General features: G+C 42.4%; 1 protein-coding gene across 2 annotated transcripts in view; it reads right to left on the bottom strand.

Annotated features, from left to right (window-relative positions):
* Positions 1–13,222, bottom strand: part of LTK (leukocyte receptor tyrosine kinase) — a 150,042-nt gene that overhangs the window by 77,658 nt on the left and 59,162 nt on the right. For both annotated transcript variants that reach the window (XM_072986249.2, XM_078391402.1), the window contains exon 2: positions 1,573–1,686. In XM_072986249.2, the coding sequence (XP_072842350.2) occupies positions 1,573–1,686 (114 nt within the window). The remainder of the gene's footprint in view (positions 1–1,572; positions 1,687–13,222) is intronic.

Genomic DNA, 13,222 nt, shown 5'->3' with positions numbered 1-13,222 from the left:
CAGATGAATCTACTCTAATTGTAACTTACACTCTGGCTAGATACAGGGATCATATACCCCTCCATTACAGCAGCTTTACTGGCTACCAATCTGTTTCCAAACAGACTTCAAAGTGCTGGTTTTGACTTATAAAAGCATGCCACTTTTATACCACCCCATAGTGCTTAAAGCACTCTTTGGGCAGTTTGCAAGTTAATTATGCAGGCTACACATTACCACCCCCCAGCCAGCAAGCTGGGTACTCAATTTACTGACCTTGGAAGGATGGAAGGCTGAGTGAACCTTGAGCCAACTACTTGGGATTGAACCTCAGCCTATGAACACAGTTTAATCACTGCACCACGAAGCTCCATGTAAAGCCCTTAATGACTTGGGTTCACGCTATCTCAAACTGTATGTCCCCATATGAGGATCATCAGAGGAGGCTCTCAAGTCTCACCACCATTACAGGTGCATTTGGTGGGGACACATAAGAGGGCCTTCTCTGTCACTGCTCCCAAATTGTGGAACTTTCTCCTCGGGGGTGGGGAGGGAAAGCTGGCCTCATTTTTGTTGCTCTTCTACAAGCAGACAAAGACATTTCAATCAGGCTTTATCTAAGTGAGTTAAAAGGGGTTTCTTCAAACGGGACTGTTGCATTTATATTGGTTTAAATATGTTTTTAGAATTGTTTATAACTGCTGGTTTCATTAATATATCTTTTTCTTTAGTTTTTATACTGCAATAATTTATTATTTTAGTATTTAATATAATCTGATTTAGGCCCTAGGAGAAAAGACTCCAAGAGGATCAAATAGAAATAAGTGTTGCACCTGATTTACCCTGGGTGGGGTTTATCAGCCGCCACTTAGGGACTAACATTTTGTGGCTGGGAGTCTTCTTCCATAGCCCTCTGTGGTTTCAGAGTTTTTTTTCTTGTGCTCTAGCTCTTGGCCATAGTTTGCTTCACAGGTGAACTGGAGAGAAGAGCTTCCCACTCTGGTCCACCTGTGAAGTATAGAAAGGACAGGCCCAGCCCAGAGCAGGCAGTCTGCTTTGGAGTTTCTCCCACCCACTTTACCTCTTGTATGGGATTCTGTGCATGCATTATGATTCTTGGCTCTGCAATTTGTTCAGTCACAGCTTTGTTGGTATAGTTTTTAACCATAAGATGAATCCAGGAGGACGGAGAAAGGGTCAAGTAGCTTTGTAACTTTCCCCGACAGTTTCATATTAGATGGTGGGGCAGAGAGGCCCTGCAAAAGCCCAGCCTGGGGGCAACTGTGCACCCTCTTCTCACAGAGAGCAGGCAGACTAGACAGTGGCATATCCCTGCAAGGCCATGTCTGGCTTCCTGTTTCCTTGGGTAACATCAGCCAGCAGGCAGGTCAACAGATGCTGATCCATCCTTTATCCTAGTGGACTAGCGGCATTATAATCAAGAAAGTTGTGGCCCCTTAACCTTCAGTGGTTCCTACGTTGTGCGGTTATTTCTGTGCCCCTGCTACCAACATCATTTGAGTTCATCTAGCAAAGTAACAATGTCATATTCATAGCATGATGGGAATGTTCTAAGAACAAGAGGTCCATTACCTGAATGGGAAGAACGATCAGAAGAAACCATCCGATTCCTGCTTGGAGACAACCTAGGGGGCGCATAGTGGAAAGAAGGGGCTTTCTTCTCTGCTCTGATGGAAGTAGCAAGAACTGCATCGAGGAGAAAAAACATGCAAAAGTAAACTAAAAAGAGTCTTAAGATACTAATTTTTAACACATAAAACAAAAAATAATGATTGAATAATAGTTATTTAAAATATAACAACTGCCCCTCATTTTGTCCATTAATTGTCAATAAGGCTACCCAGTTGTGTTTATTTGGAATGCCAGTGTATACATATACATTGTAACGGGATTCTTCTCTGGCCGGGGGCGCACTGGTAGTAAAGGCGGGAAAAAGATTTGGAGGCTGGTCCAAGTTTTCAACAATAGCTGCTTTATTTTTAACCGCATTCAGTTCAACGGAATCGAACGCATCTAATAAACTAACTTCAGGTAACAGTCTGTACTTTTTAACTCGAACATCCGGGGGTATTGCGTCCTCCTTCAATAAGGAGTTGGGCCAAAGCGTTCCTGATCAGTTAGGGGCCTCAGGGGGGCACTCCGCACCGCGCAAACTGTCCCACAACATGGATGCCGGGCCCAATCCCCTTCCGGGGGTTTCTGCTGGAAAGAGGGACCAGGTCGGATCACTCTCCTCCCCCCAGGGTGGTTGTGGGGGTAAACGACCACCGCCCATTCTAAGGGGTCGTATCCACATCCCTTTGGTCCCGTCAACGAAGGATCAGGCAGTAGACCACCTCCCAATTGCAAATTCGGAAAGTCTTTCAACATCCCTCCTGTCCCCTCATGATCAGGCATGGGTTCCGTTTGCACCCCTCGACTCACGGTTCCTGCTAATGCTCCATCTCCCATCCAACTAAAAACGCATGCTTCCCCCTCCCCTTTTATATCTTCCCAAAGTATCAAGCCCAACTCCTCCCCTCCTTCATCTGCCAAACAAACTTCAGTAGTTTTCTGGGGTTTCACTTCCTCCTGTTCTATTTCTATTAATATGCCTTCTGCGCATCCACTCTCGGTCACCGCGCCTGATGGTTCTGAGGACGGCACACTGCTCTTCTCTCCTTCACACATATCCATGCAGAAATGCCCTCAAAGTTGGGGAAGATTTTCAGGCTGTGTTACTGTAATGCCAAACAATGTTGCTCGTCTTCATACCGAAAAACATTTTGCTCATCATATCACAGCCAATGCAGTTGTATGAGATTGTGATGTTAGAATCTGTTTACGTTATTTATCACTTTCACTCAGAAATATAACTTTTCTTTCATAAACAGATTCAAGAATCTTGCCATTTATCTTAGTATGTCTGTGCAATTTATACCGACATGTTTTGATGAAAACAAACATGTTTTCACTATATTTCATGCTGAGGAAACAGAGATAAAACGGAAGTTACTGAGATTTCTCATTATCCTGTGGGATCACTTGAGCCATTAATTCACAGTACTTACAGAAATTAAATGCTCAAACAAAATAGTATTAGTAGTTTCCTGGAATCACCGGGGCTAGGCTCTGACTTTTTCACAGTTCAAGGGAATAGGACTAGGTAAGCTTGTTACAACAACAAAAGCTCAGTCACAGTAGCTTTCTGTATATGTGGAATGTATGCTTAGCGAGCACCTTGTTTTAAATAACCCATTGTGTTACAGAAAAGGCACCAAGAGCACAAGGCCTGAATTCTTCCTGGAACAAGAAGACTTAGGAGTTGTAGTCAGTACCTAACTGCCTGTGTGTGTACTCTATCGGTTACATTAAAAGTTGGTGTTGCTCCTTTAGAACTGCAGAGGTTTGCCGACGCCTGATGTCTTCTTTCATTCTTCAGTTGATATTTTTGTCTCCATCTTAGTCTGAGTCCAGAGCCAAATTCATGTACAATTCCCTTTCAGATTGAGCACCCAATGTGTATACTTGGTCTTTGTTCTTGCATCCATACACCAACAGAAGACTGGTTCTGCTGAAACCTACTACAGTATTTCTTTGAATGTGTGCATATGCACTTCTTTAGCAGGACACTACCACAACTATCCCTGAAAATGCAATCTTAAATAAAATAGGTTTCTGGCTGTTAAAAACCTACCTGGCCACTTAGTGACTATAGAATAAAATGCTGTCTTTCAATTAATTCTTTTTAATTTATTGCCCAATGCCTTTATATGGTGATATTTATGATTTTAGTAGGAAAAGATACAATACTTCTCCGTAAGTTCCACTTATTCAAATGGGTCTGCAATTTGAATCCTTCTGTTACTCTCCTGCTTCCATTCTATCACTGCCTCTGAATCTCAGACCTCTTAAGGTACTGGCACAACTCTGCTGATCTGATAAGATTACATAGGTTTTCATGCTTCCCTGCTTTCTGCATAGAATGCCAATAATGTAATGTTTTTCTGTTCCAACAATGGTGTCTTCCTGAGATCCACCATCTCTTTAGTTTAAAATGAATACTGATATTTGCTTGAGCAGGATTGCTCATGTCCAGGTCCCTGCCTCAAAGTTGTTCAGCATCAAAATTATTTGGATTGAAAATGATTAAAATCACCCTGAGCGTACTTATTTATTTATTTATTGGATTTATATCGCGCACCATCCGGCAACCAGGCCACTCTGGGCGGCTATAACAACAAGACAAACACCACAATATCAATACATGATAAAAAAATAAAATAATACAAACTTTCAACAGATACAATAACTAGTAGGATAAATTAAAACAGATAACTATGAAGATGATAAAAAGGATGATGAAAGGATGGCAAAAAAGGATGATAAAAGGGAAGCTGAGATATCAAAAACTTAATGCCCAGGGAAAGCCTGGCGGAAGAGCCACGCCTTCAATGCCCTAACCCTAACCCTAACTTCATCCAGCAAGGGCGGCAGGCGGATCTCCATGGGCAGATTGCTCCACAGGCGGCGGGGGGGGGGGGGGGGAACGACTGAGAAGACCCAGTTTCTTGTTCTTTCCCTCCGGGTCTCCTTTGAGGTCAAGGTCCTCAACCGTCCTGCCTGTGAAGAACGGGTATAATGGACAGATCTGGCTGGAAGCGGGCGTTCTGCTACGTACCGAGGTCCTAAACCATTTAGGGCTTTGAATGCTATCATCATAACCTTTGAATTGATGAGAAAACGAGTTGGCAGCCAATGAACGGCGGCCAGAATGGGGGAGCTATGCTGAAATTTCTTCACCCCATTTATTAATCTGGCTGCCGAATTCTGGACCAGTTGTGGTCTCCGCATCAACCTCAAAGGTAGTCCCACGTAGAGAGCACTGCAGTAGTCTATTCTTGAGATTATGAGTGCATGCAACAAAGTTGTGAGTGCCCCCGCATCTAGATAGGGACACAGCTGGGCAATCCTCCAAAGATGGAAATGAGCTGCCCAGACCACAGATGTCACCTGGGTTTCCATAGTGAGATCTGGATTCAGGCAGATGCACAAGCTGCGAATCTCATTCTTCGTGGGAAGAGTCGCTCCCCCAAAGGAAAGGAAGTTTCCCAACCCACTGACACCAGGGTCACCCACATGCAAGATTTCCTTCTTGTCCGGATTCAGCCTCAGTCCGTTTGCCCTCATCCACCCCAGAACATTAATAATAGGGTAATAATAGCCTATGATTACAAAACTATTTGCCTAAGTGCCCGCTGTCAGACTCCCTGCACTCTAGAAACCAGCATATCTAAGGACCAAATGGGCATGCCAAATTTCCAAGGATACTTATTTTTTTAGGCCACCCCAGGAACTTAAAGGCTTTCCTATTTTAAGATAAATCTGAAAAGACTGATACTGTGTTTTGTTTAATAGTCTTGTTAGTTATCTGGATATAGAGGGAGAGTTAATGTATTAATGAAATTCGGGAGGAAGAATAATCTCTGCAATCGCCATAATAATAACCATGGCACATGAGATGCATGATGCCATACCCAATGATGCTACTTCACTAGCACAAAGACTGCAGCAACCCTGTCAAATGTGCCAAGATTACCCAGGAAGTTACTTTGGTGATGCAGAATGCATTTTTGACACAAAGCAATGGCTTTAATCAGCCAAAATTTCTCTGCAGTATAAAATTGTACAGAGAAATGAGCATTTACAAAGCAACAGGAAAAAAGAAAGGGGGAAAAAATCAAGAAATGGGAATTTCAAGATGTATTTATAACAGGCAATAAAGGGAAGAAAGAGTGCTGATTCCCATATTTGGACTATATTAGCAATTGTGAAAAATAGTGTCTCTGAAAGTGAGCAGAAAGAAATTTACGAAGTTCTGAAGAAATGATTCAATCTCACCAACTCATTACCCACAAATTTTAATTTAATCACAGTCACATTAGCCACAAAAAAACTAATAGAACAGGAAGGGAGTTCTGGAAAATATACTCATATTTCCTTTCTGAAAAACAATATATTCTTTAAAATGTTTCTGACTTGTTTCACAGCCATTTGTGTTAACATCCCACTGAGGAATATCATAAGCAGCTGCACTACCTGATGAATTCCATACAGATGTGCTAGAGCAAATCTGCATAGCTTACAAATGTCAACCAGATGCACTCCACCTGCTACCGAGATACACAAACCAGGCAATTTTAGGTGACTCTGTTCACTGACAAGTCTTACACAATAACCATCTTCATTACAATGGATATTGCAGTGTGTGGTGTCCGCCCAGGTCATTAATATTAATGTGCTATCTGCATGTACCAATTAGAATGCTGGAGAGATGGAGTCATGAGAGGCTCTGCAGGAGGAGGATGGGCGATTTGGATGTTTAGGGGAGACTGTTAGATTGCTAAGCAAGGGCTGATGTGTAGTGAACAGATGAAGACCATTAAAGACTGTTTAGTTCAGAACAAAAGATGTTGGCGTAACCTTTATTCTTTGTTACAATAAACTATTTCTGCTTTATATAAAAAGACATGTTGTCTGGACCTCTGTCGTTAACATTGAAAGTTGATGTGAACAACTGGTGGCAGCTGAACAGCTTGTGGCGTGAGCCTTTGTTTGGTGAAACAATCAAGAGGCATGTGGAGAACGCAACACAGTACTTTTTCATCACCCTCTACCACAAAAATGAACTACAAGCTGTCAAGATCATTCATGATGGAACTGTCGCGACTGCCACCTCCTCCTACGTCACCACAAGAGATGACAGGTCACGATCCTTCACACACACATACACACCTTCGCTGCCACCAACCACACATAAACCTGAGACTTCAGACTTAGTATGGATTTCAAAATAAAAATGATGATTTATTGAATACAAAAATAAAATGTAAATCACTGAGTAAAAGAATCACTTGTCACACTATATTTCACAGACCTTAACCCTGCACAGTTCTTTGTTACTTAACACTCAATTACCTAACCTATATCTTACCTAACCTATATCTAACCCTGTCTACAGATCTTCTTTCAAGCCCTCTCTCAGCCCTCTATCTATCTAAACCTCTCCTCTTTGCACTTCCCCCTTATATACAAAAACTCCACCCCTTTAAGACCCACCTCCTGCCCTGCCATAGGCCAGGAAACTCCAGCCTTAGCCAAGACAGGCAGGTGACGTCATGGCACACGTCACAGGAACTAACAACTTGACTAACAAATTACCTGAGCTTTGGTGAGAACATGCACCATCACGACAGTGACATTGCCACAGGTCTCCTCATAGCTCCACAATAGACCAGTAATGTCATGACTCATTTAGAATAATGCTTCCTCAGCTCCTGCCACAAAAGGCCTTTTACTAGAACACAATGATAATATGTTTTTTCTTAATATGGATGAATGAATAGGAAGCACTTGAGAAGATCACCAAGCCTCCTATAATTCATCCCATCTACCCTCTAAGTCTAGTCCAAAAGTTTCACTGTTTGGGTAGAAAACTACTGACAACTACACACATATACTTGCTTCCAGCTTCTACCCTTAACTGACAAAAATCCAATGTCTACAGTCAAGCTCTGAGATGTAAGTGTGTTTGTTTAGATTCACAGTGTGGAACTTCAGAGACAGGATGTTGCACTTTAATTGCCCACACAATGGTAATAAGAACTAGTTATACTGATTGATTCATCAATTCCCAGGCACACAACACAAGGGGGGAATTTATTTATTTGGGCTGCAAAGCGAGTTTTTTTCAACACGCTGGCAGGGGTTTTATTTCTAAATCAGTTCAGTTTAATTTGGTTTTGTGGAATGGGAGTGTGTCTGCCATTATAATTTGTGTCAATGTAGATTTTGGGGCTCAGGCAAGGCAGGGGAAATGAGGAAAGGGCTCAAGAATTAACAGACCATTGTCCGTGTCCTGGTGCACCCACTCTGCTCATGTAGAATGAATGCACCGGGACATGAAGGACAGTTTGCACCTGCTCTGCATCCATAGTGTGTGCCAGGACATGGAGGATGCTCTGCACCCATTCTGTGTCCAGGATACCAAGGGCAGTTTGTGTGCCAGGAGCAGAGGTGGGATTCAGCAGGTTCGCACCTATTCTATAGAACCGCTTCCTAAATGTACTATTGGTTCTTAGAACCGTTTGCTGGCCTGAGATGAATGAAGGAGGAGGGGCCAGGTGACCAGCGACGACCAGGGGGGGAAGGGGGCACAATTAGCTGCCTCCCTTCCCGTGCCACACTGAGCCGTCTGAGGTGGGGTGGGGGTGAGAGAAATAGAGCCCTGGAAAGAGCAATCACTGGGGGAAATGGGGGGGAGGATGACTCCTTGAGGAGGGGTGATTGACAAGGCATGAGGGCAGGACACAGAGGGAAAAAGTTTTGGAGTGAGACCGCTTCAGTCAAACACCCAACCGTCCTCGTTTTACTATGATTTTTTTCAAGTTAAAGGTACCACATAAGACTGTTGCTCTGCCTAGAAACAGGGCTTTTTTTAATCTCAGAGAATATCCAATGCATGAACCGGTGATGGTCTCACTGATCCACCAAGCAAGGTATGCAATAGAAAATTCACTCACACCACAAAGAGATCAAACCTCCAAGCCTCATTTAGAATAACAAAGAACTTTTCCTCCTGCCCCAAAACTGACAATTTTGGGAGACAAATGGCACACATATGGCCCACTCTGTTAGAAGGAGGAAGACAGCTATCAGTATTTTAACACTAGTAAGATTTACTATTCTTGAAGGCCATATATCTAGGTCCAAGAAAGGAAAACACATAAACATATCAATAGATAAGGGGAATCAAAACTCTTCTCTCGGAAGCGGCCGCCGAGGGTGAGTGGGGGAGGTGGAGCCTGCCAGGGCTCTGAGGGAAGCCATAATCACCACCAGCGCCGCCACCAACACCAACACCCCTCAAAGCGACTGGCGAGGAGAAGCGGTGGGTGAGGGGTGGAGGGGAAAGAAGGAGGAGGAGGAGACCTCAGAGGAGTCAGTAACTGAAGGACCGATTGAGGTGGTGGGGTTGAGGTGGAGTGGCGACAGATTGAAAAGAGACCATACCTTCCAAGCCAGAAGGAAGAGGGGGGGGATTAACTCCACAACAGGTGCGCAAAGGCGGCCTCCAGGTAACAACAAGCAGTCTTTTCAGGAGCAGGAAAGGGGAGGGAAGCAATTTTTGCTGATGAGCTATAGGGCGAAATAGGAGGTAAAGGGAAGGAGAGATGTGTCAGTTCTCTGTCAAACTTGGTCATAAGCACCCACTGTGTGTTGTGTGTTTGTTTGTGTGTGTGTGTGTTTGGCACATGCCCATGGTGAGGGTAACAGCAGCGGTATGCCCAAACAGAGACACTGTTTGGGCATACCGCTGGGAGACCACTGTGGAAGAAACCCTCATCGGATCCACTGTCCTGGGCATTTATTTATTTATTTATTTATTTATTTATTTATTTATTTATTTATTTATTTATTTATTTATTTATTTATTTATTTATTTATTTATTTATCATTAGGACATAGAACCTGTTGTTAATTTATTTGAATCCCACCACTGGCCAGGAGCATTATTAGGAGACATTCAATTTAGTGATGTATTGCATTTTTTAATGCACAAAGTGTGCCCCACAGAGAATGGAAATGTGCCGAAGCAATTTAACTCAATGTGAATGTGCCAACTGAGTTATATACCATGTGACTTTACAGCGATTTTTAAAAGTCAGGTATTGATGTAAACCGGACCTGTGACAGATGCCTTTGCTTGCCTCTCAGGGGGATATTGGTCCAGGGCTCATTTGCCAGTTCATCTTCCCATGTCATACATGCTGATTCTCTCAGTACTGTCCTTCTACATTCTATGCAGGACAAGTTAGCTAGTCTTTGCAAAGAAAGAAAAAGAAAAAAAGGCTATATGGTCAATTCAGCATCATAAAGCAAAACCATTGGGAACACTTTAGCCTTCTAGGACATTCAAGTACTGATTTTAAAAGCAGCCACTGCAAATCAAATAAACATCAAACGGAAGTCAGAATGAAAGACAGGTAAGTTGCAGTTCATCAAAAGGCTGCTAAGGCTTGAACTGCAAATTTTCTTTTTCATGTGCTAAGCTGACTTATCCAATTTTAGAAAGTATATATTATTAGCAACAACTATTTTATAAATGCTCACTATTAACTGCTCAATTGTCCCTTTCTTGCATATTTTTCATTTCGTTACTCTGACCTTACTTACCATCTACAATCCTACCAGTTCGTGCATCTGAGGACCTTGACTGCCCTCTACAAAAGCATATGCCACAGCAAATCTGTTGGCTCATGCACAAATTATGTACTTGCACTGGATCCCAGTACTTCTTTCAGACCTGATTCCCTGACCCCTACTTCACCCTTCTCCTTGCATTCCCTCTTGTAACCTACACACTTGCTCCGGGGGGCTTCACAAACCCTTTGGAAGAGGTTCCTGGAACCACAGAGGGCTGCAGCAGGCAGGTGGGTGAGGAGGAGGAGAAAGCCCAAGACTCTTTTTTGTTTTTAAAGAACTGCTTGTGTAAATCAGACAATTGCATCCAGTACTAATAGGAAATGCTATTCAATTCATTTCGTAAAGAAAAAAAATATCGAAGTAATTATGCCCGTGTTCATGATGACCTATAACGCAGGGTGGCACACATTATGCAAAAAAAAAAAAAGGTTATGTTAAAATATAGAGGACAGAACAAGAAAGAATGAGGCATACAATTTGTGCTTTACAGCTGCACAGTTAGAAATATTTACTTTAATTTATATAGAAATAGAATATTTTTCAGTACAGCAGAGAAGACTGCAATCAAGGGACTTGCATACCTGTCCAGTATATTATGAAAGGACTCAATTCACAGCACGGAGAGGATAGCCCTTCAGTCAGAGGATTGTCTTCCGTCAAATAAGTCATCGGCCACACTGCCTGCCATTAGCCTTCTTAAAACAAATAGTATTTCTGATGGCTTCAGGCAACAGGCTTTCCCCTCCACCACCACCACCACCACCACCACCACCACTGGCATTTCCTTTCACCAGCTTTAACTCAACCAGTAGCTTTATCTTAGCCAGGAGAAAACACACAAACATTTCCATTCACTAAAGGCCACACTCCTGGGTCTTTAGGAAACTGATAACAAAGGGATGCACATTATGGCTCTATCATGAATCAAGTTACAAAGGCAAGTGATGGATGTACAGGACAAAATAAGGGCCTGCCTTGTCTGTAATATCAGTGGTATGGTCTGTGTACGTGGATGCCTGGGTTCAGGAAGATAACAGAGCTTTAAGCTATTAAGAGGCAAGTGGTGCATATTAAACATAATGTCTGTGTCTTCTGGTTCTTACTACTTTATAGCAGGAGAGAGCTCCTCGTCGTGGCTAGACAGGTAGAATTAAGACTCAGGAGATCTAGGTATGAGTCCTCACTTGGTCATAGAAAGTAATGGTGGGTAGGAGAGGCATTAATAAAACTACTCCTTAAGCAACTGCTTAAAAAGGGAGGAGCAGCATGAAAATCCCAATGACACTATATTAACCTGGTCATTGGGCATTTTGGGGTAGCTCTTAGTAAAAAATAAAGCAAAATACTCCTTTATACACAATTCCCAAATGATATGTTGTGATAGTCTGTTGTAAAAAAATACACACACAACCCCCCCCCCCAAGGATGATTTAAGTCTTACGAATTCAATAGATATAGCTATTCCCAGTGCAGAGAAGGCGCTGGTGTACCTTCCTGCCATGCTGCTGCTACAAATCCACAGGGGAAAAACTCATGATGGAGGTTGGAAACCTATCAAAGGTCAAAAAAAAAGAGCTGGCACAAATCTGACTAAATATATAGGGCTCTAAGCCAGGGTATTAAAGCTTAATCACTCAAAGCCCTCTCTCGACAGGTGAATAAGAAGAAATTCATTGGTGAACTACACAAGACTTCTGACAGTTGCTGTGCAACTCATGCTTCAAAATGACCTACTAGCAGAATTACAAGAGCGACAGCAACTTATTCCAATGTTTCAGTCTTAAGGGAAATGTTTGCAAAACCTACTGGCTTAAGAGGAATGGCTTGTTGATGAAGAAAATAGTAACTGTCACATCTTCATTTCCTAAAAGTTGGAGTGACAGCAATAAAGATAATAAATCTAGATAAACAGTGGTTAACTAATAGGTACCTGCAAGTTCTTCTTTGAAAGGGAGTAAGCAGATGTACTCAGTAATATGTCTCCCAAGAGAAGCCTTTAGGGAAAGTTTGTGGGTATATTCCACTGAACACTGACTGCCTGGAGCTCTTCTAAAGGCCAAAAGAACTGTTTGAAATGTTCAGCAGTGTAGATAATCAACATTTACACCCCTTCAGGCTAGTGGTTAAATTTCAGAATGTTCATTTCAATAGTAAAAAAAAAGTTATATAAACAATGTGATGAGCCATTTCTAACAACCCTGTTTACATGCCAGTTCGTGGCAAACTGCACAGGTAGATCTGGACACAGGCAGGTGGGCAGGCATGCACACACACACAGGCAGGCAGACAGACACACAAACACAAACACATACAAACTCACACACACACACACACACACACACACACACACACACACACAAGGGAGGGAGGGATGGAAACACACCATAAAGACAATAAGCAAGCGATTTTTAAAAAAAAAAGATTGAAAGGGCAGTATGAAGAGCATGCTATGGTAGAACAGACCTATGTACCTTGTGACATAAGTTAACCATCCCATCATATACAGTACTGTGCCCTCCTAAAAGCTCAGTGAACCTTTTGCTCTTGCTGCCCATAGTAACTGAAAAAACAGGGGCCAAATATGTGCAAAGTAGAGCACAAATTGCCCTACCAAAATCCAATTTGCTGCAGGAAAAAAGAATTTCATGGCAACATTTTTGAGAGTGGAAAACCCCTGAAGTTCAAGTTTGCTTCCTCGAAATTTTTTGGTCACAGTTGCTTTGTCTGCACACACACCCTACTCTTGAAAAGGATCTATCGTTTAAAAATTCACAGACTGGGACCAGTATCGCCACAAGACACATCACTTTGAAATTATATTCCAAACATTGATGACATCCCAACACAAGTAACTTTTGTTTCAAAAAGTATTTATCACAGAGTGGCTGAAATCCTGTTGCATATTCTGTGTGTACAATGGCAATGGTACAATCATCGGCAGCAAATTTCTGCTGATTAAAGGCTTCTTTTGATTATT

The sequence above is a fragment of the Pogona vitticeps genome, chromosome 1 (assembly GCF_051106095.1).
Source record: "Pogona vitticeps strain Pit_001003342236 chromosome 1, PviZW2.1, whole genome shotgun sequence".
NCBI lineage: Eukaryota > Metazoa > Chordata > Lepidosauria > Squamata > Agamidae > Pogona > Pogona vitticeps.
This window is presented reverse-complemented; position numbering and strand designations above follow the sequence as displayed.